The sequence below is a fragment of the Poeciliopsis prolifica genome, unplaced genomic scaffold (genome assembly GCF_027474105.1).
Source record: "Poeciliopsis prolifica strain line A6 unplaced genomic scaffold, Auburn_PproV2 SCAFFOLD019, whole genome shotgun sequence".
Lineage (NCBI taxonomy): Eukaryota > Metazoa > Chordata > Actinopteri > Cyprinodontiformes > Poeciliidae > Poeciliopsis > Poeciliopsis prolifica.
Window position 1 is genome coordinate 7,793,750 of NW_026562394.1, and position 25,241 is coordinate 7,818,990.

The window sequence follows — 25,241 nt, forward strand, 5'->3', positions numbered from 1 at the left end:
ACTTACATTTCTGCAGTCCAGTGTTCATCTGCGTGTGGGGGAGAAGCTGGAGGGGGAGGTCACCTGGCCCTGGCAGACAGGCCAGCATTTCACACAGACACTAATGCAACATGGGACACACGCTTCTCCTCACACTGCAGGGAGAGAGAGAGAGAGGGGGGAGAGGTCAGACATAACTGCGAGGCAGCACATGGTGCATGGCGATACAGAGCCTGGGTCTGGACTAATAGAAGTCTGGAGCTGCTCCCTGGAGGCATGGGGCTGGGGAGGACATAGTTAGCTTTCAATTAGAAACTGATTCACACCTGCAGCATCAGGTAAGGTGACATTTGAAGCCAATAACAACTTCAATTAAACATCAAACAGCTGAAGTGAAACGGGCAGACTGGGCCTGAGGGACTGGCTGTTTTAAATCGACCCGGTCTCCCCGCCTCCTCCTTCGACTCGCCCTGCATGTAAGCCAGTCAGACCTCGCTACCTGCACCTCAGCTTTGCACCTGCCTCAGACTGCGGCAGGAGAAATAAGTCATTCAGGTAGATTGTCCCGCGAAGTTTCCGCATTTTCAACAGGCTTGAGTGGATTTTATTAGGTTTCTACGCTTTTGTGATAAACTTTGTCAAATAAAATAAAGCTTTCCAAATTTAGACTGAAACCTTAAAAACACCTACTTTGAAATTCAAGCATTTATGAGAATTTCAAGCCTCCATATAAACCCAAAAACATCTCCTCATGAAACATTGTGGGTGGCAGCATCATGAAGTGGCGACACGTTTGCTCAAAAAGGAAGCTGATGATGGAGCTTAATGCAGAGCAACACTGCAAAAAAAACTTGCTAGAAGTTGCAAAAAGCTTGAGACTTATCCACGAGTCGGCAGGTCTGCATTCACACAAATATTTCCTCCATGTTTTAAAAATACTGCACACACAGGAAAGTTTTCACCCACATAAACCCACACAAATCTGCCTCTGTGTTGTTTTAAACATGCCAAATAAGTAGGGGGCAGTGTAGCACAACGCTAAAACCTGTCAGCCAATCAGATTGCTTCGGAACAACCAAACTTCCCGTTAGGAATTGAACATGACGCTCATTTGTGTGGACAGACACTTTTAAGCAGTGTATCAGAATCTAAAGCTAGGTCGATTGGGAATTATGGTAAAACATATAAAATATATTGGTGCATTATTTGTTTCAGACTGTAAAAATCAGTTTTCTTATGTACGCGCCAACACAAATACGGAGTTTTCTTATATCTCCACTGTTTTACTGTTGTGACAAAGAGATTTTATGTGGATGAAAGGCCAATAAGCATAAAAATTAATTTGCTTTCCCAGATATCCAGCCATGTGTGGACCAGGCCAAAGGCGAAGGTTCCTGTTCCGGCTGGACAACAACCCTAAACATATGGGTGGGTGATGTGTCAATATGAGCTCATTAACAGTAAGGAAGTGTCTGGTAAAAAGCACAGAGACAATGGGATCCTCTAAAGGGCAGATTCTATGCGTTTCATTTTTAGGATCGGAAAACGTTTGCATTTGCTTGAGCGAATGTTTCTGAAAGACCTGGTGGATCTCCAGAACTAAGAGAGACCTTTGTTTTAGGGACATAAAAGCAGTGAAGCCAACGTCAGGAAAATAAAAGGAGGACAGCTGTGGCGCCTATAAATGTCAGCCACGTCGTACAATAACTCGGTACGAGAAGGCAGGTGAATAGTTAGCCATGCTCCACTTGGCTTGCTGCTGTATTCCAAACACAACAGATGCTTGCTTAATCAGCACCGGGAGAACAGTCAGGGAGCAAATTAAGCCTACAGAGTCCGTGCCCTCCCCGTTAGCTGTGTGGCATCAGAGGAGGGCGGCAAGTGTGCGCAGACAAAAAGCTTCTATGAGAGAGGCAATTACCAACAAAACAACCTTGGCATGCCTGCCTGCCGCAGGGTGATGGCTTAAAAGTGTCTTCCCCACCCGCAGGGAGGATAGACAAGAGGAGGAAAGAGTGACAAAGCCGGAGAGAAAGACGGTAAGACTGAAAGACGGGTGGCTCTAAAAGAAACAGGAGCTCAAAAAGGTCAGGATGACAGCTCATTTAAATCCTCCCAGCGAGAGAAGAAAAACAAGGCTTAATGAAGCTGCCAGTAATACACAGATACCTGAGGGCATTGCACCTTGGGGTGCAGCCGGGGCACAGAGGCAAAGGGGAGGCAGGGAGAAAATGGTGGGTGGTTAGCAGTGGGTGGCGGAGCTGCTGTCTTCAGTCGGATCTGAGAGCCTTGGAGGTGCTGCGTCACCTTCTCCGTTCCCCTGATCCTCCGCCGCCCCAGCCCGGTCGGCCATATGGCGGCGATCCCTGCCCTCGATACGGCGTGTCACCGTGCATTAACTCTAATTGGCATGATATGTTATTCTTTTTCCCCCCTCCGGCCTTGGAAGGGTTTTTAGGTACACGGAGCCTTGATGTCAGCAAGGCAGGATTTCCAGCACTCGTTTATCAGGTTGCCAAGATTTCGAACAAAGATAACAGCAATCTCTCTGACAACAGGCAGATGCAGGGGTGGAGGAGAGCGGAGTATCAGACGGATCAGAGTCTGTTTTTCAAAGCTTCCAGAAGCAAAAAGAGAAACAAAACAAACAGGAAAAAAAAACACAGTGTCACACAGCAGAAATGATGCGGGGACAGAATACAAAATGGTAACGTCTCCACGGACAATCTGAGGAAAAAACGTGTTTATCGTATCGTTTATCATTTATCAAGAAAATTTGATTTAATGTCTCAAAATATCTCCAACAGCATGGTTAAAAATGTTATTTTCTGCTATTTCCGCTATCCACGACAGCATCAACAAACAGTAAATAAAAAAATATGGTTAAATGCAGCAACTTTGTGCAGCTTAGTGATATTAATCACCTGTTTTAATTAAGTGGCATCCTGAGGAAACCTACTTCTAATGGGACTTGGGGGTGAGCAATACTTAACTTTAATTATAATATTTTAATATTGTATTGTAACTGTCTGTGTGTCACAGCACAAACATATATGGCTCTTAAAACCATTCCTGTTTATGTGTGAATACAGCCACATAAAGTGGGATTTTATCATTAAACTGAACAAATGTACTGATTTTAGTCACATTTTTTAGATGCCTTACTATTTATTGATACTTAATAAAAAAAACAGCTGAGAAAATGCAAAAAACAAAAATAATCCTGACAATATACAGTTTTTTGAGTTTTTCAACCATCATTAATTGGAAATTATCATGACGATGATGAATCAGAACCATTATCGTAATAATCGTATCATTATAAACAAACATAATAAATGCCCTCCCAGAATATTTTCAAGAACAGCATTTGTCTTTGTGGTCTATGAATGTTGTGACAAATAAAACATTAATAAATCTGCCGTTTTTTAAAAATCAGTCTCCTAAACTCACAGCAACCACCACCAAATATCGTGATAAAATTCTAAGTTCATATTGCAAACAAGTACACACACCCATCAACACATTACAGGCATTAAAAAAAAAAAAAAAAAAACATACCCCACCCATGTAGCAGACTGCCCCCCATGCCCTCCTGCTGCCCCACAGCGCCCCTGAATGTCAGAAAACGGTGCGGCGGGGAGCGCAGCGGCAAAGGTCAGTCTATGGTAATGCCTGAGCTGACTGTGTGCTTTAGGACAGACAGCAGCCTGACGTCCACCGTGACTTCAAATCCAGCAGCAGCAGCAGCAAGCACACACACACACACACACACACACACACCCCCACACACACACACACACACACACACACACACACACACACACACAGAACGCAGACACTCCAGACAAAGCCACAAACCCCCTGCGGAGGCTTTTTAGCGCCGGCTATTTCTCTGTGAAGCTGCTGGTCGACTTGACCCGACAATCAAATCCAGACGGGAACTCTGCTAGTTATAAACAGCTGACTCCGAGTCCTAATTGGTTTTAGCTAACAGGTATTCAGCTCGGTGTCCTGGTGGCTTTGTGATAGAGAGTCAAGCTCCCACCTGGCATGAGAAGAAACGGAGCTGGGTGTGTGGAGACGCAGCAGGGCCAGCTGGGCAGGCCTGTGGAGTTAAGCCAGGCGGCTCAAACTATCAACCTCGCTCAGACAGACACCAGGGGGCTCTGAAAATATTACTTGGGTCCCCACGCCCCCCTGTGACTCTGCAAGCCTCCGCCAGCTACTTATAGAGCTGTAATAAAACTGTGTGAATAACTGTGGCGCTTCTATTATAGACAAATAAAAGCGAGCAGACGAAAGCAGGACTTGAGCAAGTGATGCGCATGGCTTGTGTCATGTGTCAAATTGCTCCCATAAAAGCTGACCTATATTTTCTTTTCATTCCTCGGCGGAAAAGGGAAACAAGAAAGCCAGCTGAAAGTGAGAAAAAAAAAATAGAATGGGAAGAGGATCAGGAGGGATGGAGGCGATTGAGGTGGATTACGGCAGACACTCCCATAACGGGACTCCAAAGTATTCACACCCGTTAAAAGTTACAACCACAAGCTCCACTTTATTATGTTATTTAAGATACACGATCAAAAAGTCATCTGTAAGTGTGAAGTGGAAGGAAAATGAAATGTTTTAGTTAAGGATGCACGATAGCTTAACATTTTGATATCGATGTCGGCCATTGCGTCAAAATAACTCATCAATACATGACTAACTAATGACAATAATGTCTGCAGCACAGCACAATGTCAGACTTGCACTGTTTGAGTGTTGTCATTGTCTTAGAGAGAGAAGATGCCACGAACACATTTGACATTAAACATAATGCAAGTTAAAGGTGTTGCATAATTTTCAGCCTCAATTTTTAAACATTTTTATTTGGCAGCAGGCTAAATCCACAAAGATAATGAAGCATTTTAATTCACACTAGAGAAAGTTTCAGGAAGTAGGTACAGGAAAAAATATCGGTATTGGGATCAGTCATCGGCTAAATGAGTTTTACGATATCGGTATATCATTTATCAACCAAAAATCTAATATCGTTCATCCCTAATTTACATTTATTTTGTAGTGAAACAATTAGGGCCCAATATCCGATACTAATATTTCTATAATGGTACAAAACTGATATTGCATGTTATTTTGCAATCCTTTTGACACTGCTGACTTTACCACTGCTTCTCTGCTTCAGTTGTGCTGCAACGGACGCTGCACAATTCTTTGCAGCATCACCGTCACATGACCAACCTCTACCCTGTCCCTTCCTGAAACAGCAAATAAATATCAAATCATATCAGCCCAATACCAACATGTTAAAAATAACTAATATCGATGCTAGTGCTGATATATTGTGCATCCCTATGTAAAAAAATATTGCTCAAATTTTTGTTTGTCTTTCACAAAAAACTGCAATAAAAGCATCATCATTTGTGATTGTAACTTTATAAAATCTTCATCAGATACTAAAATCACTGAAGAAAATTAACTGCAAAAGGCAAATCATTTGTTAAAATCTCTCCAAGCAGTAATGAATCGGGTCTCTAAAGGAGAAATCAGCTCATTAGAGGAATATAAATAATATTAGTAAAGAAAAAAACACAAAAAAAAACAACAAAGGGTGGCAAATTAGGTAGGAACACGTTTGTTTGCCGTTTGAATGTTGTTGTTTTTTTCTTTACCAATTATTAGAAAAGGTAATTGGAAGAAGCCAGTCAGCACACTGCACATGACTTGTGCTCATGGCTAAAAGAGAGGAGAGTGGAAGAGTGGAGGAGAAAGCAAGCTGCTGTTATTTTAATTGCATGTTTACCCCCAGGTTATGGGTCTGAAATAAAGCCAAGAAAGGAAAAAAAAAAGTATGTAGCTGCCGACATTCAGAGCAACTTCACCGTGTTGATTCTCTCAGGGACAGAGGGAGTGAAATTACTTTTCTTTGCGAGACGAGTCTCTGAATAGGAGATAAAGAAGAAAAAAGGAGCACGAAGATGAGAACAGCTTTTTACCGTTGAATACCGAGCCAGAGTAGTTTGTCACAAAAACGGTTGAAGGAAGGGAGGGTTCGCCTAGGCTGTCTTGAGGACTCTAGGAAAGAAAATAATTGTTTGTTAAGACCTTCATTAGGCTATTAGGCAGTTTAGACCATCAGATTGAGAAGGATTTCTGCTGCTTTGCAGAGGATTGTAGCCAAGTTACAGCGGGTCATCATTTCACACAATGCATATTGATGACATCCAGTTTGGGGGGGCAGCCCATTGGGGTTTTTTCAGGCGGGAGACACCCCGTTATCCCCCTACGGAGATGCATTAGCAGAAAATATTTAAAAACAAGACGACCAACTTCAGCCACAGAGTTGGGTTGGAATGTCATGATGCATTTTCTGCTCAGACTCTTTTACTTCGATAGTTCTACACAAAAATCCAACCAGGCCAATCAATTACACTCAGAAATCAGCCAATGTCAGAGTCCAAGTGGGGTGTTGCATAAAGTCTGAATGCTGCTGTTCTAGAGAGAATTAGTGAAGACGAAGAAACGCGACACACATCAGGAACATATTTGTGGATCATTTTCAAGTTTAGGCCATAAAATGAAATCCCAACATCTCAATAGGCACAGCTCAGTCCATCTAAAAATGGAAAACGTTCAAACAGAAGTGCAAACCTCCCAAACCACAGAGGACACAACAAACAAAGAAAAGGTTAGACCAAAACTCAAACTTTCTGGCAAATATCCAAAAACGTTGTGTGATGGAAAACTAACTACACATCAAAGATGTTGACAAGTTATTTCTCCCATGTCCAAGTCAAGTCTCTTGTTATTGATGTGAAGCTTTTTGTCATCAAAAACGGGCCACCTGCTCTGCCAATAACGCTGCACTGATGGGAAACCAAAGCCACTTTTCATTGGCTTTAACTAATGCTAATCTAAAAGTGAAAGCCTAAGATCTGCACTGCTTCCATACATACAAAGGCATCTAAAACCTGTTAGAAACAACTAGCTGGAAGTTCACCTTCCAGCAGGACAATGACTCCAAGCTTACCACCAGAAATACTTTAAACCAAAGCATAGTCATTTACTAGAATGGTCTAGTCAAAGTCCAGATCTAAATATGGGTAACATTCTATGGCAACTTTACACTCTCCATCCAATCTACAGCAATAGGAGCAAAAACTGTCAGTCTCCATATGTGCAAAGTAGTAGAGCTATACACCCAAAACACTAGCAGCTGCATTTGCAATGAAACGCGACTCTACAAAGTATTGTGAAATTGAAAAAGTTAAAGTGGTATAGATACTTTTTTGCAAGGCACCGTGGCGCCTTAATTGAGAGTCAGTAAAATGGTGGTTTTGTGTGTGTCAGGGATAAAACTGTCAGGCAGTGAAACTGCTGCGGTAGTGTGGGAGAGAAGGAAGACAGCTACAGGAAAGCGCTCCTCTGCGGAGGGAGGGGAGTTGGTGAGCGAGCTGGGGAGACGGCGTGAACGCTTCGTAACTGACTGATGAAAAACTGACAGTTCCCAGAGGTGAGGTAGTGGATATGGAGCGGAAAGAGACAGCGTGCCCCTGGAATACCGCACAGTCTGACGCCGGAGCGGTAGCGGCGGCGTCACACACGGAAGGCTGCTTGGAAACTATGAGACTTCTTATCAAACTGACCTCATCCCTCCCCTGCTTTATTTGGATCAGCAGCTGAGATCCTCATGTATGATGACCGAGTTTTCTCGCAGTGGAAAAGATGACGGGAATGATAGCGAGGTGAGCTGATGAGAGGATGAGGCAATGCGTTTTCTGGCCTGGCCAGCTCCACCACATGGTCATTACCAGTCTACCACATCAGCGGTGAAGATGTCCCTTCTTCAGCCTGCGGTTGGCTCCCTAGCAGCCACTTAAGGCGGCCCTGCTTCCTAAAGAGCCTCGCAAACGTGGAAGTGTGCTCAGTCATGTCGAGGCCAGCCAAGGTCAGGTGGACGGGCAGGGAGCGTTGGCGGTGCCATGAATGCCAAGCGGCCGGGGCCCCCAGACTGCAACGACTGACAGACGTGTTTACACCTGACAGAAAACGCCTTGTGCGCCGGCTGCCAAAACAGAGGCGATCCAGAGCGTGGGGTGCCAGCTTAGTTATTTATTTATCCGCTGCAAATCCACGGAGAGCAGAAGCCGGGCATGTCTCTGTGAGGAAAAAGCCAACCTACTCTAAGACTTGACAGACTTCGACTATTTTAGGGAGGAAGGAAAAAGAAATGGATTAAAAAAAAAAAAAGAAAAACGGCTCTCGTGAAGCAACATTAGAAGATTGGGGTTTGATTTTAACGCATCTCAATGGGTTCTGATTAAATACAGTCCTTCAATTTAATAAGCTGTTCTACAATCATTCATGATAAGATTAAGATTGGGGGTGTGTGTGTGTGTGGGGGGGTCGGTCTTCATTAAAGCTGATGACGGCTCAATGCAAACAGCTGGAGACCGGAGGTGCAGAGTAGAAGTACATGTTGAGGATTTTATTCGTTTTCCAGCTGAACAATCAAACCAACAGATGGAAGAAATGTAAAACCTGACCTGAAGAATGAAAATCAGAGCAGATCAAACATATTAGGACAGCTTGTGGAGACGTTCATGGTAATCTGGCCCTCCGATCGTACACTCGGAGCCAGCGCTCATACATATGCGAGACACTGCGCCTTTCATCTCCTCGCTGGTGCCACAGCATCTGTGTCATCTTTATGGATCCTCACATCACACCAGACAACAATGTGCCGGGTCATATTAAGATCTGTCAAATGCCAGACTGGTGGGTTTGGTACAGGACTAGAAACCACGGTGAGACTTTTCTTTATTCTCCATGATCTGATCCAGCAGTTCAATTGAAAAACACTTTATCCCAGTAGGAAATTAAATGTTGATAACTCATAGTATCCAAGTATCTTTAAAAACTTGTTGTGGACTGTGAAGCTGTGGGAAGGAAGGATATACGTTAGCAGTCAGTCTCTCAGTAACTCTAAAGAAACCTCTGACTGAAGACCTACTGTATGGCAATCCAATGACAGTCAATCCCACCCAGATTGTGTGATTGTTGCTGCACCGGCATATTTACGCTCGTGGCGCGTTTAAAGATGGCTTGGAAAAATCACATTACCATATCCTAACGAGTGAAAAAAAGTGCGGGAAACAGAGAGCACAAGAGAAGCGGGGAACATCCCAAAAGTACGATGTGTACATAATGTGAGAAGATCCTACAGCACATCTTAAAATGGTTCCAACAAAGAAAGCTAAATGCTGTTTTTGTGCAGGTTTGACTTTCAAGAGAAAATATAAAATAGAAGACGGCTAAGGAGGTTGGTCAAAATTCAGCCTAGATTGAGTGAGTAGGAAATTCAAAAACGTAAAGGTGACTGGTCAGATTTGTAGTTAGAAAGACGGGCAGAGAGACGTGGACGTGACCCTTGGCCTTTATGATCGACGGAAGAGATGGTTTGAACTTCCTCCTGCCCTGCATCTGTGAAGCCTTCTTTTATACTCCTCTGGGATTCGGTGATGGGATTTTTCACTGTTCAAAAGTGCAAAAATACAAATACTGGTACCAAATATTCAGTGCCTCATAAAGAAGCATTGAAGTTTAATCACATCAAAGCCAACATGAGAGTTACTCCAACATACTGCCACAGTCGTAGATCACCTGACTAAATCTCCTGCCATGGGAGCTGAGGCAGGTGGCTTTTCAAGTTGCATATCTTGTGTGATTAGTGACGATTTAAGCAAGATGAGGAAACCTAAAGCAAGCAGACAATCAGGACTTGCTGATGATATTCTGAAAGATACGCAGCACATTGCAAAAGTATTCCTACCCCTCGACTTCTTCCACGTTTTCCACGTTACAACCAGAAACTTCAATGCATCTCATCAGGCTTTTGAGATAAACAAGCACAAAGCAGGACTTAATTGTGGAGGAAACAAATTTAAATCCAACATAAAACAGAGAATTCGAAGAACATCGCAAACCACAGAAGATGATGTCAAATAACACGCGACATGTTTTTTTACAAGCTAAGTTTCAGCAACACAGACTATAAAAATGTTTAAAAGCAGATGTCTGAGCTCCTTCTCACTACTCACTGTAAGTGAGGCATGCTTTTTTACTCTGCTTAGTGGGAAATAACTCAATGCGCTTCAAGCTAAAGTGAGGTAGTATTGTTCCAGCTGGTGGAAAAAAAAGGGGGGGGAAATGAAGATGGAGTGGTTTGATTTCATTTGTTAGCAGGTGCATCCATTTTGTGTTCTTCCCTATACCCATCTCGCCTCTCTCAGTCAAAGCGCTTATCAGGAACTCGACACCCCGGCGACAAATTGAGCCTGCGATTAAAGGGAGAAAGAGGGGCGCTTTGTTAAGTGCTGCTGATTGGGATCCCAGGCTGGCCCCGCACATGTGAGACGTGTGTTTGTGCATGCATGTATGCCTGGTACGGAGCCAGGAGCCGAGCCGAAACCACCTCCACCCCTCCCATTTTCCAGGTGTTCCCACGGCTTACGTTTCTGCTCAGAGTACTCGGCAAACAAGTCCAAATCAATGCAGCTGTTCGTCTGAGTCAGCCCCCTCAGTCGCCCGCATGCGTAGGAAACCATACAAGCCCCAAGTTCACATAAACAGGAAAAATTAACCTCCTCTGGCATTTCCAGTGCATTCCTATTGACACGTACGCTGGGTTTCGCAGAGGGGGTGGGGGGAAGAGGAGGCTCTTTGTTTGCCCCATTCAGACCCATACTATTGACCCAGCATTAACCAGCCCTGGCCTGTTTGCAAGCATTGGGCTGATTTAAGGTTAGGGGGGGTGGAGCAGCTCTTCTAGGCAGAACTGTGCAGCGCTGACTCACACAAATCATCCTAAAAGGGTTTAACACACACATACACACGCACACCCTCCGGTGTTATATAGGCATTTTGTGAAAGATTTATTTACCGTGTCATTTAACGGGTGGCATGTCTGAGTATCAATCAAAGCTTCATGATCAGACATTTCTGGAAAGAAATATGCAATGTAATGCCAAAAAGAAAAATATATTTTTTACAAAACATCTGTGGAGTAAGAACTTCGGTAATTTTCTAAGTGTCTCATCTGAGCATACAAACCTCTAGAAAGTAACATTCTCTCATATAAAGAGTCATTTTGTCTAGGGCTGAATTGATTAATTGGATCAATCCTGATCAATCAATTACTGAGATAATCATCAACTCATTTAGTAATCAATTCTTAGCTTTAGCATATCGACTCTGAAAAAGGTCATTTGCATATTTAGCACAGTAATTAACCCAAAACTGTGCAAATATATCTACATTTTGCATTCAAGACAGAGAAAAATCTATCTCTATTTTCTACCCAAATATGTAATAAAATGTTTGTTTTATTTAAAAATGGAATTTAATTACGTCATATATATTTTTGTGTATCTCCAACATTGTAAAAATTTTAAGTGGTGAAATGAAAAATCTGCAGAATCTGGCAAAAAAATTGTATCCAATTATTCTGATTAATTGCTTAGTCTCTTACTAAAACAATAATTAATTGCAGTCCTAATTATCATACAAAGGTTCACCTCTTGAACACAGAGATTTAGATCTGGTATTAATCCACAGCTTCTTCCTAATGAAAAGCCTAAGCACAGTATGATGCTGCCACCTGCAAGTTTAGCAACAAGGAAGACGTTTCAGGGTGATTCAGTCGTAGTTTTCCCCTTAAACTACTGACTCACAGTGGTGTAACAAGCAAGGACGGTACAACTTTGTTACTAAAACACAACTGAATAACATTCATAGTTCAGGTTTCCTAAGAGAGTCATTGCAGACGGATGTAGCAGTTTGTGTTGCAGTGGTTCTGGAGGACCCTCTGATAAAAGCATTCACTTGCTGAGCTACTGAAGATGATGATGCTCAAGATTGTAAATAATGATGAAGCATCCTCCTTTGCACACCAAGCTTTAGATTCTAAAGAAACTTTTTTTTTATCCATTTCACCTCAAAAAGCTACAAAAACCCAATAAAATGCATTAAAGGTTGCGACTTTAATGTGGGAAAGTTCAAAGGTGTGAACATTTTTGCAAGGCATGGTAAATGTTCAGCATGATTGACATGCTCAGTATAAAAAACTCTGCACATTTATATGTGGCAAGCTCTGTTGCTTCCATCGCAGCCTGACCTTCAATGCGACCAAACGAAGATCCTCGTATCTGCAGAGCAGACAAGGAGAAGGCGAGACTCCTGCTCCACCGCAGGAAGGCCATGTGCTCCTTTGGCCCCTGGCGATACACAAGACGTGTGCGGTCGATCTTTGGTCTGCTGCATACATGTGAACACCTCTCCGCCCCCAGCTCTGTCCTCAGCAGACAGGAGCCCAGAGGGGGCTAGACGGCACGGTGGCTCTGTGGAGAATCGGGCAAACACGAGGCTCGGCACAGCAAACATCTCATCTCTGTGACTGCATGGGAACATCTGGCCCTCACAGGCTCCAAGGGCCGTCCGTCTGTCTAAAATGTGAGCCTACACACGAGGCTGGTGTATCGGGGGGTTGTCATGGCACCAGGCTTTTTTTTTTTTTTAACTCCTACACAGGTACTGGTCGGTTTACAAAAACAGTCCCTGCAATATCAGAACAAGTCAGTAAGTAAGTAAGCTGCTGAGCAAGCAAACAAAGCAAGGAGCGATTTACCAGCTTTACGAGACAAACCAGAGAAAAACTTAATGCCTGTCTATTGCAGCAAAACTGTGGTAAACAAAACAAATATTTAGAAAAATCTAACACGGATCAGCAGCTGTAACGTGAAAGTCTTGAATGTCGGAGGGCAGGAAAATTCTCACGTCCGTGTCATTAGACATGGAGCACAAGAGATTCCCCCTGTATGACAAGCTTGAGGAAAAATACGTTACACTATAGTAAATAACGTCACCTATTATTTAATCGGACGATACAGATATGTTAGAAAATGGCTAATATTTGTCATCCATAATTATTTTGATACATAGACTAATTGATTACTTTGGTGCTGAGCACTTTGCACTGTTTGTCTCCCTGTTTTATATACACTAAAAGTCCAGAAAGCTAGTTGATTAGTGGGGCTATCTGCAGTCCGCAGCCAGCAGTCAGCTAGGAAACACGCTGTTCATTTCCATATCAACTTTATGAAACTTTTTCCTCCATAGGTGTGATGTACCTGTAGGTTTAACATTTTTTAGTGATGGAAATATTTCTAACAAAAAAAAGATAGAAAATCCCTTTGGCGACATGGGAAAAGTCTAGTGGTTGTCTTTCAGCCAGCTGACATCACATTAATGAAAGTTAATGATAAATTAAGTATTTGGGTTCATTCTGACAGGTGGATTTTTTTTTTTTTTGCAATATTTCTGCCATTATTAGCTACTTTCTTTAAGTCAAACTTCTAACTATGGACCTAATTGTGTTTATTTAGCCGTAGAAAAGAAAAAGAGAGCAAATTTTAAGAACACTGTCAGTTGTGCTACTATATACATGAACTGTTTATAAAGAAGTTCAACACCATCTTTGGAAATGTTTAGGAAATTCGAAAGTTGTATTGTTCTGTGTGGTTCCCAGTATTTCACATACATTTTTAAAATCACGTAGCACAATTAGGCTGCATATGATTTCTGCGAAAGTTGCTGAAACGGGTAGACATGTCAATAATATGATTTATCTAGTATGCGGACACTGATGAATTTTTAAACTCATTAAGCCGTCGATACCCGTTTCGGGCCTGCACCACCGAGACGCGCCATTCAAATAATAGAGTTAACCCAGCTGAGGAAAACTGTTTATTTTCTCTTTGATTTCTCTGCTGCCCGCTCTTGCTTCATAGCTGTTTATACGAATCTCCGGTGACTGTCCAATGATTCAAGACTGATGAGGCTTGCTCAAAGGTCTATGCCATTGAACACAGCATTAATGCACCCAGCAGCAAATTTTTGCTATCGACCCCGGTTCCCTGCAATAAGGACAGAGCCATCAATCAGGCTGTGATAGCCGACACCAGACACGGGCTGATGAAGTAGGGGACTTTGGAGCTAATGATAAATGGATCTCTCAGATATGGTCACACTATACTATGACAGTCTACAGAGAACACTTGACCTTTAACAAAATCCTCAGCCACTTTTTGGAAGTGCTGTGCCATGCACAAAACAAAAAACTAAAACTACAAATATACAGGCAGCTGCTGCGGTTGAGAAAGTGCGAGTTTTGTGTGAGAACTCCAGGGTCCAGCTGAGGGTCTCGGCCTCCTCTCTGTAAGATCTGCTCCTGGCGGGCCCGGCCCTCCTCGTTTCTTACACCAAAGCTTGGAGAGTGACCTTCAGCAGGCCTGCGAGTCCTGCTAATTGGGGTCTTAACTGAGCGCAGCAATCCACTCCCCACTCACAGTGAACTGAAGGGCCGCTGGGGCAGAGGGACAGAAAGAGAGCGACGGCAAGAGAGTTTTCTGCTGAGTGGTAAACAGACTGCACTTCACAGCTCAATTTAGAGAATTAAACTTCAAGGTTCTGGTGGCAGAAAATGTTAAATATGCATAATATGAAGTCATTTTCTGTCTGACAATGAAACATAGACTGAGCCTCAATATCATTTACACCGACAGAAGATTTGGTTTCAAGTAAGCTTTTAATTTTACCAACATATTTCTTCTGACTGGAAGGAATTTGAACATTTTAGAGCAGGCCAAACAAAGCTTGGGTTTGAATATGACTAAAGTGATGGAAACCTGAGATACTCAGAGAAGGTTAAATCATGAAAACGGCCAGAAGAAACCTGTAAAAAAGGTCTTCAGTATGAAGGATTTGATTAGTATTCTGACATTACAGACTTTTCCATTGAAAGGAGCACAATTTTCTTTTAGACATGGCAGTTTTTTGTAATGAAAATTATTAATTTTCAGATTAGACTGTGCAACAAAATCAGTTAAGTGTATAACATATTGCGCTTCCATTGATCATGTAATTGGGCAAATTGGAATTACGACAATAAATTTGCTAAACAAACATTTTTTGACAAGTTTTTGCGGTATTGTGAGGTAGACATTCGGTTGTAAGCAGGAATTAAAAATACTTTTCACTAAGCCCACACTTCTGTTTGACCATTTATTGGTCTCGTAATTATTTTAACCTGAACCGTTTTCATCAGATGTATGCACAAGATCATCATACTGAACAGAAACTAAGTGAAAACATTTCACTCAGTGAACTGAAATGACTGAACTTTTCAATGTTCGCATTTATCGAATATGGCAGTTATTGAATGAAGCACATTCAGAAAAATCAATTCACAATTCAAAAGGCTTTCAATTTACAAAATCAGGCCGTCTACTAACCAACAAAATACCATAAAATATCAAGTTAGATAAATATTTCAGCAGCATTGAGCTCAACATTAGGTGCATCAGAAACTCGAATTTACAGTAGAAGTGATCGTGCTTTTTCCTGCTGATACAAGTCTTGAAGTCTGGCGATCTAGCAGACAAAGCAGCTCAGAGGTCAGGCTCGATGTCAGGCCTGTTTCTGCGGTTTGTCTTCGGGGTCAGAGGTCACAGAGCTAGCTGTGGCTACATGCGAGACAGATTTTTACTGCTCCAGCATTAACGCAAGGATGCGCTCTCATTACAGTGCAGGACAATTCTGCAACGCAACATCAACCCATGAATAGTGAGATGCATTAAGTTAAAGTCAGAGAGGAAACTTCGCTGGGAATTTTATTTTGATTGATTTACATATCTGCAAAAACTTTGCAATGAACAAATATAGGAACTTGTTGACTTGTTAAATTCATTGACTGCAGAATTGCCAAAAAATAGATTGGCAGTGTGACCAGCTGCGTTTCCATTACAAATGTGCACAAATCTTTTGTCTATATTCTGCTCATGTTGATTGTAACTGCAATGTTTCTATTACATGAGAAATTTAATTAAAATCACTTGTTCATCCAATAAGTAATTAAAACCCTGACAGTAACAAATGTATAAAGAGTTACACAAGATTACATCCATAATTGAACCTTGTCACCAGCTCCCAATAATCAGAGGAGACCTTGACATCTTATTCAGGTGTAGAAGCGACAAGCCCCTTATATTTGAGAGTGGCTACTGCGGTGCTTAGGGGAAATGTATTCTGCAATTTCACATAAGAGTTATGGATTCAACACACTAGAACGAAAACATTTTATGAGCTGTGATGCTGTGAGAGTTCTGGTGGAGCCAGCTTCACAAGAACAGAAACAAAACATCCTCCTCCTACCACTTCCTGTCGTCCTTTTCTTCGTTTTTGTCAGTAGTAACATGCGGTTGTTGATCACGTGCGAGTTGAAAATGTTTCTATTGCAGTTCTGCGAAATACATTTATTTTGATACGGCTGAAAAAATTTCTTTGCATGATTTCAAATTCCACCGTGACTCTATGGTTAAAGGAAACACAGCTACTGCAACCTAGCAATGCTAACATAATCCCTTACTGATTGGAAAAAGATCACAGTTTTGGGTTCTCAACTGTCTGGTCTGAAAATCAGCCAATTCTGCTTAATCAATTTCTATGTACACATCAAAACATTTGTAGGTCCAAAGGTCACAAGCTGCTTGTTACATTACTGGCAGCAAATGTTTCAAAGTGATGCAAAAAGAAGAGTAATTTTTCAGTGCACAGTCAGGCAACAACTCATCAATAAATTAAACCAAGCACACTTTCAGGAGTTTTTATCTCAAGGCCAATAGGGTCAATATTCAGCATGCAGAAAAGTGGATAAAGCCAGAGCAAGATCAGGCCGGCTGCAGCTGTGCACTTTGCCAACACATCACCCTCATCATATCAGGGCTACTTCCTATATGAATGATCACAACTCGCTTAAAGACGGAGGGGAGAGAAAACGTGCAGGAAGTCATCCTGTAAAAACAAGATACAGAGAGCCTTTCTGCATGGGAAAGAGTCATTGAGCCGCTTTATTTGTGCGAGGACGAAAGACTCTTTCTGGAGGAATAGGAGGGCATACAGTGAACATGGTTACCATTTGAAAGTGGGCTTGTGATAGATCCAGTGAATGAGACTTTGAGCGGGTAGGGCCATGAATAGAAAGGTCTGCATTTAATTTGCTAATCCATCATTCCAATTGTACACTGTAACAAAGGGAAAGGAGAGTGGTGGGCCATTCAGAGGCAATGGAGCATGCGAAGGGGTGCGTGTGTGGTTCTCCTCGGAGCCGGAGAGGCCGCGGCCCCTTGGCCCTAAAAGCCCAGGCAGCTCTGGGGAGAATGGGCTCTGATGAGCTCAACGGAAGCAGGACTAATCCCTCCATGTCTAAAGAATTGTTTAACTATGTTTGACTGATTAACCCAAACCCCTCGATTCCACTTACAATCTATTTGTTCAATCAAGTCCCCTGCACTCATCGCGGCGCAGTGTGTGGGTGGTGATGGCAGGCGAGCGAGCGAGCGAGAGCAAGATGGAAAGAAACAAAAGGGGGCAGCCAAACAATGCATTTTATGGAAGAATACAAAAGTCAAAAGAACAGTTCTTTTTTGTTCCATTTGCAATTGTCAAAATGCACGCTGCACAGGCGTTTCTGTGAACCAGCTGTTGCTAACTTTTCAAAAGGTCACAGAACTCTTCCCAGAGGAGAGTTCAAGCATAAAGCCTGCAGTGAGTTAACGCAGAGCACCGCCATGCTGCTTTCTCACCATGTTCAGGCAGAAAAAAAAGAGAACATTTAAAGACACTGTCCCTCGAGTGGAAAGGAGGTTGTCAGGAAGATTAACCCAGCTTCCTTTTATAGCCTCTGACAAGAGGTTAAATCACACATTACACTGCCTGAAATGTCTCCCAGTAATTAGATCAAGAATATTACTCTTTCCTCGTCCCCATCGCAGACTGCCGCTGATCAAAGCCTAATGATGGTGTCAGTGCCATTGGCTGTGCTGGCAGGGTAAATCTCCCCATCGGGGATGGCAATCTGTCAGGGCAGCGAGCCCTGCTAAACAGCACAGGACGTGAATACAATGGCGCTTGACGCAAAGTGGACTAAATGAACCACATCCTCCACCAACAAGCAATCCATCAGCTCTGCATCATTAAAATTCATCGCTTTGTTTTGAGTCCACGCCGGCGTGTTTACACGTACGCAGTCGGAGGGGTCGTACGCGGCGAGCGACACGAGTCGGTGACATGTGCGGGCTTCCTCCACCGAGGAAAGTGGATCTCACAAGCCCGTTTCTTAGCACCGGAAGCGGATCCAGGCAGAACCTGGTCTCTGGACGGGGCCAGGAGGCTACTGGCTATTAATTACAGACGGCAAACACTCAGAGAGAGCAAACTAGAGATGAAACAATCGATTAATCGTGATTAGTCGATTAACTGAAGTAATCGGCAACTAATTTATTAATCGGTTAATGGTTAACTAGTACAGACTCAAACAAAAAAAAAAAAAAGGTAATTTGCTGGAAGATCATCATATCCAGAGCAATGATGAAGCCAAAATTCTACTAAAATGAAAACCCTTCTTTGTAAATATGTTTCTGTGCAGAAATGCTGTAGTTTGAGACTCAAATTCTGTCGATAATAATAATAATTATCTATTGCATTTCTGTACTGATGTGAAGTCACACAGAAAATTTTTTCACTTATTGACATTTTTTAGCTGCAGATGCATCCTTAAAGGAATGCTGTTACTTTAGAAAAAAAATCTAATTTAACAAAAGGAATTGGGTTATTTGTTTATTTTCAGTTATTCACTTATTTCTAATACTGTATTAAAAAAAAGGTTCAAGTGGTTAAAAGAAAGATCTGCCAATTTTTAAACACGATTAATCGTCTGACTAATTGATAGAATAATCGTTAGTTGCAGCACTAAATCAAACCCTTGCAGTGAAATTGCGGCGAGACGGATGGCTCTCTCTCACATCAATGCAATCCGCCTCAGGTCTTTCTTTACGAATACTTGGGAGCAGCTCTTTCATATTGCAAACCCAGCCTTCTTTCCTCCACTATCTCTGCCATATTTTACAGATGTCACACTACTGCAGGGTACAATCTCCAACTAATGTAAAATGGATGTGTGCCTTCATGATAAAAGTTGACATTTTCCTTTCCTAATCCACCTCCTCCTTTGTAAACAACCTCTCCTTTTTCTTTTTTTTATGTGTGTGCATGAACACATAATGGTCAATGTCATTATTTGCTCTCGAAACTCAATGGCGGCAAACAAAAGCAGGAAATGGCCAGAGATATGCCAATCAGTCAGCGCTGAAAGATGTCTGACAAAAAGAGGCCCTTGAAACATGACGGCTTTTCTTTGCCGCATCCATCCGCGGCGGTATCTGGCTCCTGAGAAAGAGGCCGGCCTCCCCCGAACAACAGAGTCCTCAAAGACAAATGACCCTGATCTTAACCCCATACAGGTGGCGCAGCTCTAACACAGCGGGCCCGAAGAGAAAAACGCCGTTTTCAGAGCAGTTCTCGGAGATCATTTGGAAAAGCACAAAGACACCTACATACCAGGGAAGTATGTTTTCACTGAAAGGCAAATCCTCTTGAGCGCATGAATAGTTCTTAGTGTGGACTACAAGCACCTGGTCAAGAGGAAGGCTAAGTCATAATGGTACATTTTTGTCGCAGCGACTGCTGTTCCAGCGTCATCAGGAAGGCAAACAAAGCAGAAAACAAAAGCAAGCATATGGAATAATGGATCTACTCCTCAAACAAGCTGTACTGATTAAAAACAAGATGTGACAATTAGTTATGATCGAGTCCAACTAAAGAAAACATTTTTCTTTTTGCAAGTACTGTCCAGATTAAGCACATTTCAAAGTGACATGCAGTCATAGTTATCTAAAAACACTGTAAAAAGTTAGCTCTAGAAAATCCATTTTATTACGCTTCTCCAAATTCTACTTTTTCCAATAACTATATTTATTAGGCCAAAACTAATAGCCAATTACCGTTAATCATGATTCACAAATGAGAGAACATTGAAGGATTTTAAAGAACTCAAACATTATGTGCAAAACAGAGAATCTCATGTTTTTCACATGTTAAATCAGATGAAATCTCCTCTGAAGATATTTTACAGTCGATGTCAACTTCAAAATGTCTCTCAAAGAAACCTGCAAACTTTCATCACCGTCACGACCCTCCGTTCCTTTTTATTCCCCGACTTTGTCCCAGAAATCTCCAGAACATGTCGGTGTTTTTGAGTTTGGCTTTTACCCAAAATGGGAGAAACTACAGGACAGCCTTTCTCACGTTCTGATGTCAATGAAGTCGAAACAAAATTCTACTTTTTATTGTGGATTTCTTTTTCCGTGACGCAAAAAAGACCGTGACAGTTATCAAATGATATTTGATCATTCCAATTACACATTATTGGAAGACTGGAAGATTAATACCTAAATAACAAATGTAAAATCTTAAAAAAGACCATTTAAAAAAATCTTAAATAAATAAACACTTATGATACACTGGGGGAAAACCTGCATATGCATGCGTACATTTAAGGGAGAAACACTTTAGTCTATAAATTTGTTTTGGGTAAAACTATTCAAGTGGTATAGTTTTTGCTTCTCAGTTCAGATTCACTAAAGAATTACTATGTTCTTGAATTTTAGGCAATAAAATTGAATGACTGTATGCAAAAAGGCTGAAGTGGGTAAATAAAAAACCTGTAAAATGCTCCAATTTTTTCATCTCATTAACCACCAGAATAATCAGTTACCAAAATAACCGTTAGTTGCAATTATATCAACACATAACAGCCTTTTGGAAAGAAATATGACTTCTGTTTAATTGTTCCTCTATTGAGTCAAACTGCACAGCTCAACTCTGCACTGTGATTACAGCCAACATCCCCCTGCAGAGTGGCAACTGCATCTCCGCACATTCCAGGAAAGGCAGCCAGCTGAAGGCAGCAAATACACCAGAGAGGAAGAGACATAAACAACGTAAGCTAGTTTGAAAGCTGCAACGATGTTTACTGTCTCACCGAGCGCATTTCATCCCTGCTGCTTTCACAGCAGCGACGGTATTTCAGCTCGCGGTACGGAGGAGGGGTTGGAGGGGCTTGCTGATGCCACCAGTCTGCGCACAGAGGGCTCAGTCACAGGCCGGGGAGGTTGTTTGGACAATGTGGGAGTCAGACACACTGCCTGTCTGGAATAACGATTCAGTTCAGCTGCTACAAAACACCCTCTGGTTCCTGAGGAAGTTTCACAGAAGAAGGAGAAAAATAATAAAAGTACAGTGAATGTTTTGCGGGCACAGCAGCTGAAAACCTCAGAAGAATTTCTGCCTTGTTTGAGTTGGTGCGTTGCTATCAGAGAGCAAGGCCTGCATTTGCCTCCAACAGGCACTGAATGACATGCCAGAGATTAGCCTCTGAAGGTCACAGTCCTAGTCTATCCTTTCAGCCGCTTTTCACAACAGAACCCCGGGCCCTTTTGAACAACAGGAAGAATGTCATCTGGTTACTTTTCAAGGCACGGAGATACCATTCACAGCGGCCAACAATGGCTGCAAACAGCACCGGAGGGTTAGAAGGTTATAAAGAGACCCATTCTGAGCAGAGCTGGCTCTCCAGTACAGTGCGCGCATGGAGGAAGGAAAAAAAAAAAAAAAGCACACCCACACACTGAGGCCTGGAGAAGTGGTGTAAGCCATAATAAAATGAGGAGGGTCGTGGACAAGTGGCTTGGCCTGACCGCCCTCCTGAGCGGCTCTGCTCCGTCTTCCTTCCTCTCCAGGACGGATCTCATCACCGCCGTCAGAGGAGATCCGTCCAGCAGAGCCGGAGTCTGTGTCATTTTGGGGAAATACGACCACGTCATAACATCACTATCTTCTAATTTCCAGTATCCTGGAGATAACGCTACACATACAGCTACTCATTTTGGCAGAAAAATGTAATTCAATTTGAATTACGTTTAGTTAGAGTTGGGGAAAGTTCGTAATATCTGGAGGAAAGTTCTATGATATCAGTAATTGCTTCTCGCCTGGTCATTGACGTCCTGCTCGGGCACCAATCCACTTTTTTCACTTCCGATACAGATATTGGAGGTTAAGCATAGGCCAATATCGATGCAAGCGATGACAACGGAGGAAATCAGTCCGTGTTGACCATGCTTCCAAATATCGAGTCAACATGAACAGCCGCCTCGCTCAGACCTGCACTTCTCTCTTCAGACCTGGTGGTTTACAACGCAGGCAATTTCTAGTAAGCTTCAACGCATCCACTTGGCACATTATACAAATCACAGGGAAAAATGAGCAATGGGGTACAATGTAAAACAGAGTTCATGCCTCCAACAAGCAAACGTTTCACAATAGCCAAGAGTCCAGATCCTCTGGACAAAGCAAATGGCGTAGAACAAGAGGTTGGTTTGTACCAGGCTACATTGTGGTTGTTTTACTTGCACTAAAAAGATTTTAAATATTGGATAAATCCCCACAGAGGAGAAATGTTAACAGCTGGTCAGACTGGTTCTGTCATTTTATCTGATTTTAGGAGTTTAAAACAAAAATGTCAGTATCACTACACTTAGATTAGATTGAGGCTGTTAGTTGCGTCAATCCCCCTGATCACCCATTCAGGTTCACCCAGATTAAACATTTGAATTATTGAATTACTATAAAATACTATAGATTAAAAATAGTTATGGCTTGTACTAGTTCAGCACTTTATCAAGTCCTAAACTCTACATTCAGACGCTGATGATGACAAGCTACAGGACAGTAGCCACAGCTGCCCTGGGGCAGTCCGACATGTTTGCCTGTCCTCTTCAAAACCCTCGGCTGGTCGAGGAAGAAAGACGCTCACACTGACTGCTGATTAGAGGTTTCCTGTTAAAATCAGATTGTTCCTTTCCAGTGTGACCACATGCTTGCTTTATACGAGAGATTGCTGCACAGCTGACAACTTAACTGTCACGTACTAAAATTAAACATATGTGCATATTGCTTGTGTATAACGCAGTGCTGTAATCTATTCATTTTATTGGATTGAGATGGTTTTAAACTTTTGTGTTTAAACTGAATTGGTTTATTCCTGACAGGAAATAAGACAACAAATAATTTATCAGTTTATTCACAATTTAATAAAAACATGTCAAAAATTAACTTATGCCTTTCTCAATAAACAAAAGAAAAATAATCTTTATTCACATTAAAGCAATCAAATCTTTGTGTGCAGCTGATAATCGTCTTTTTGCATGTTTTCTACTGAAAAGCCTCTTTACCATCACCATAATCTTTAGCTCCCTTCACAGATTCTCTACACCCCCAAAACATTTAATATCTCAGCCAGAAGAAACATCTTGGGGTATTAATAATTTTGAGATTAATGTATAACCAGCTCAAACATGTTTTTGTTTGAAGTGCTTGAGTCACAGAGTATCAAATATTCTGTTACTCTGCTCTTTGCAGAGAAACATGGCGTTAACAAGTTGATATTAGCTTGATTTTAGCCCTTTAAGTTTTCGTTAGATGACATTTTAGAACAGCCAATTTTGACTTTTATGTCCATGAGAGAGAACAATTCTTTCAGCAACAGGTGGGGGAGAAGCTGTATTCTCCTATGCTGCACAGACCCTAATGAAATCTTAGCAACGCTGAAATCTTGATAAAACGTTTGTGGTTCTGAAACTTTTTAAGCCATGGCAAACTTGACAACGCTAACTGGCTAATGCTATGACAGCAGACTGGAGATCAGCTGATCAGACAGATGGAGGCAGCTGGTTCTATTAAAGTAATTTTTTGCTCAGCTGAGAAAAGAATGTGTTGCACAAAAGTGCAAAATGCAAAGGGTTAAAGAAAGTATATCAAGCGTATGAACGTTTCAGCTTGAGTGGTGATAAAATCCCATCACACACCCCATCTTAAACTCCTACCTAATGAGATATCTACCTGCTGCTAACGGTACGGTACCTATTGCTGACAAGTTCACAGAATCTTGCTTGAAAAAATCTGAACTACCCCTTTAACTGCAGCCATGTAGCATTTACAAATATAATCTAATCTTACTAAGGCTGTAAACCTGGCCCCACATCGTCACACTTGAGACAGATCTGAAACACTTGACCAATTTTGACTAACCAAGCCTTTGAAATACATAAAATAAAGCCCAATTAGCCTGCAGCATTTTACATCTTCTCCATCTCTAATCCTCTCATAACTTGGCCTTATTTAACATCTCACCAACTAGAACACTGAGCTCACTTTCCTCTCTCCCCAGACATCCCCCACAGCTTTCCTGGTGCTTTGTTGTGAAATCCCTGCTGACCCTACCGCTCAGGTCAGCCTCTGAGCCTCTCTGTCTGTAGCTAATGACGTCCTGATATGTACAGCTGGCATCCACATTGGAAAAGTGCAGCAATAACCGCTGACATGCTAATGGCATCTATTGGGACTACTTAAGAGTGATGTCGGGCTTGCCTAGCAACCTTTCGCCGCAGATCGTTTGGTAGCGCGGCTGGGGAGCATGAGCATAGGGTCAGTGATCCGATTGAGACGACCTTATCTCGCGCCATAAACAGATAACGGTATCTGCCCTGCTCCTCTGCTGTTCCTGAGAGATGGAGGCAGATAAACAACGCCGTCATCTGCAGCGTCTCTGACTTGCCTCATCGGACAGACGCCGTCCTAAAGCAAGTCCTGTTGATTCTGCTGCACTGACTCCTGTTCCTGGGAGGCTTAAGATTCCTACATGATTACCCTCAAGCTGAAGACATAACAATTTCAGAAATCCCTTTGGTCCAAGTGTTTATAATGTCAGTCCCTGGCTTAAAGCCTCAGGTTTGCTGAATACAGACTAGGGCTGGGCGATGTGGCTGTAAAACATATCATGACATAAGCACTTCATGTCAGTCAACAGATAATTGATTTGCTGTTTTTTTTTAAATATCCAAAAAACAGCTAATCTCGTGACATGACCTTTCCTCTTTCATTCACAACTTCCTCTTGAATACTCTCTCTCTTCTATCAACTCCAGTCATTTTTTTACTTTTAACTATCCTCTGATGGTTGAGATTTCATAGTCAAGCAGACCGACTGCCTACATTTCTCATGACAAATTACTTAATTTCCCATAATCCCAATGGATACCAACAAGCTGAGCTAGTTGGGTGCCAACCTTCTTTTTACCAGGCTAAGCTAACGCCTTCCCTCTGCTTTCATCCCCCAGAATGCCATGCGCTTCTAGATCAGTGAAACTATAAGCATTTTATCGGACGTATTTTCCATTGATATTGATGATG

At 42.2% G+C, this 25,241-nt stretch overlaps 1 protein-coding gene across 3 annotated transcripts in view; it reads right to left on the reverse strand.

Annotated features, from left to right (window-relative positions):
• fam222ba (family with sequence similarity 222 member Ba) overlaps positions 1-25,241 on the reverse strand; it is a 42,655-nt gene that overhangs the window by 11,414 nt on the left and 6,000 nt on the right. For 2 of the 3 annotated variants that reach the window (XM_055044000.1, XM_055044002.1), the window contains exon 2: positions 7-134. In XM_055044000.1, coding sequence (XP_054899975.1) covers positions 7-88 — 82 coding nt within the window. In that variant the 5' untranslated portion in view covers positions 89-134. Of the gene's footprint in view, positions 1-6; positions 135-5,978; positions 6,058-25,241 lie in introns of all 3 variants that reach the window. The other variant, XM_055044001.1, reaches the window with a different exon arrangement.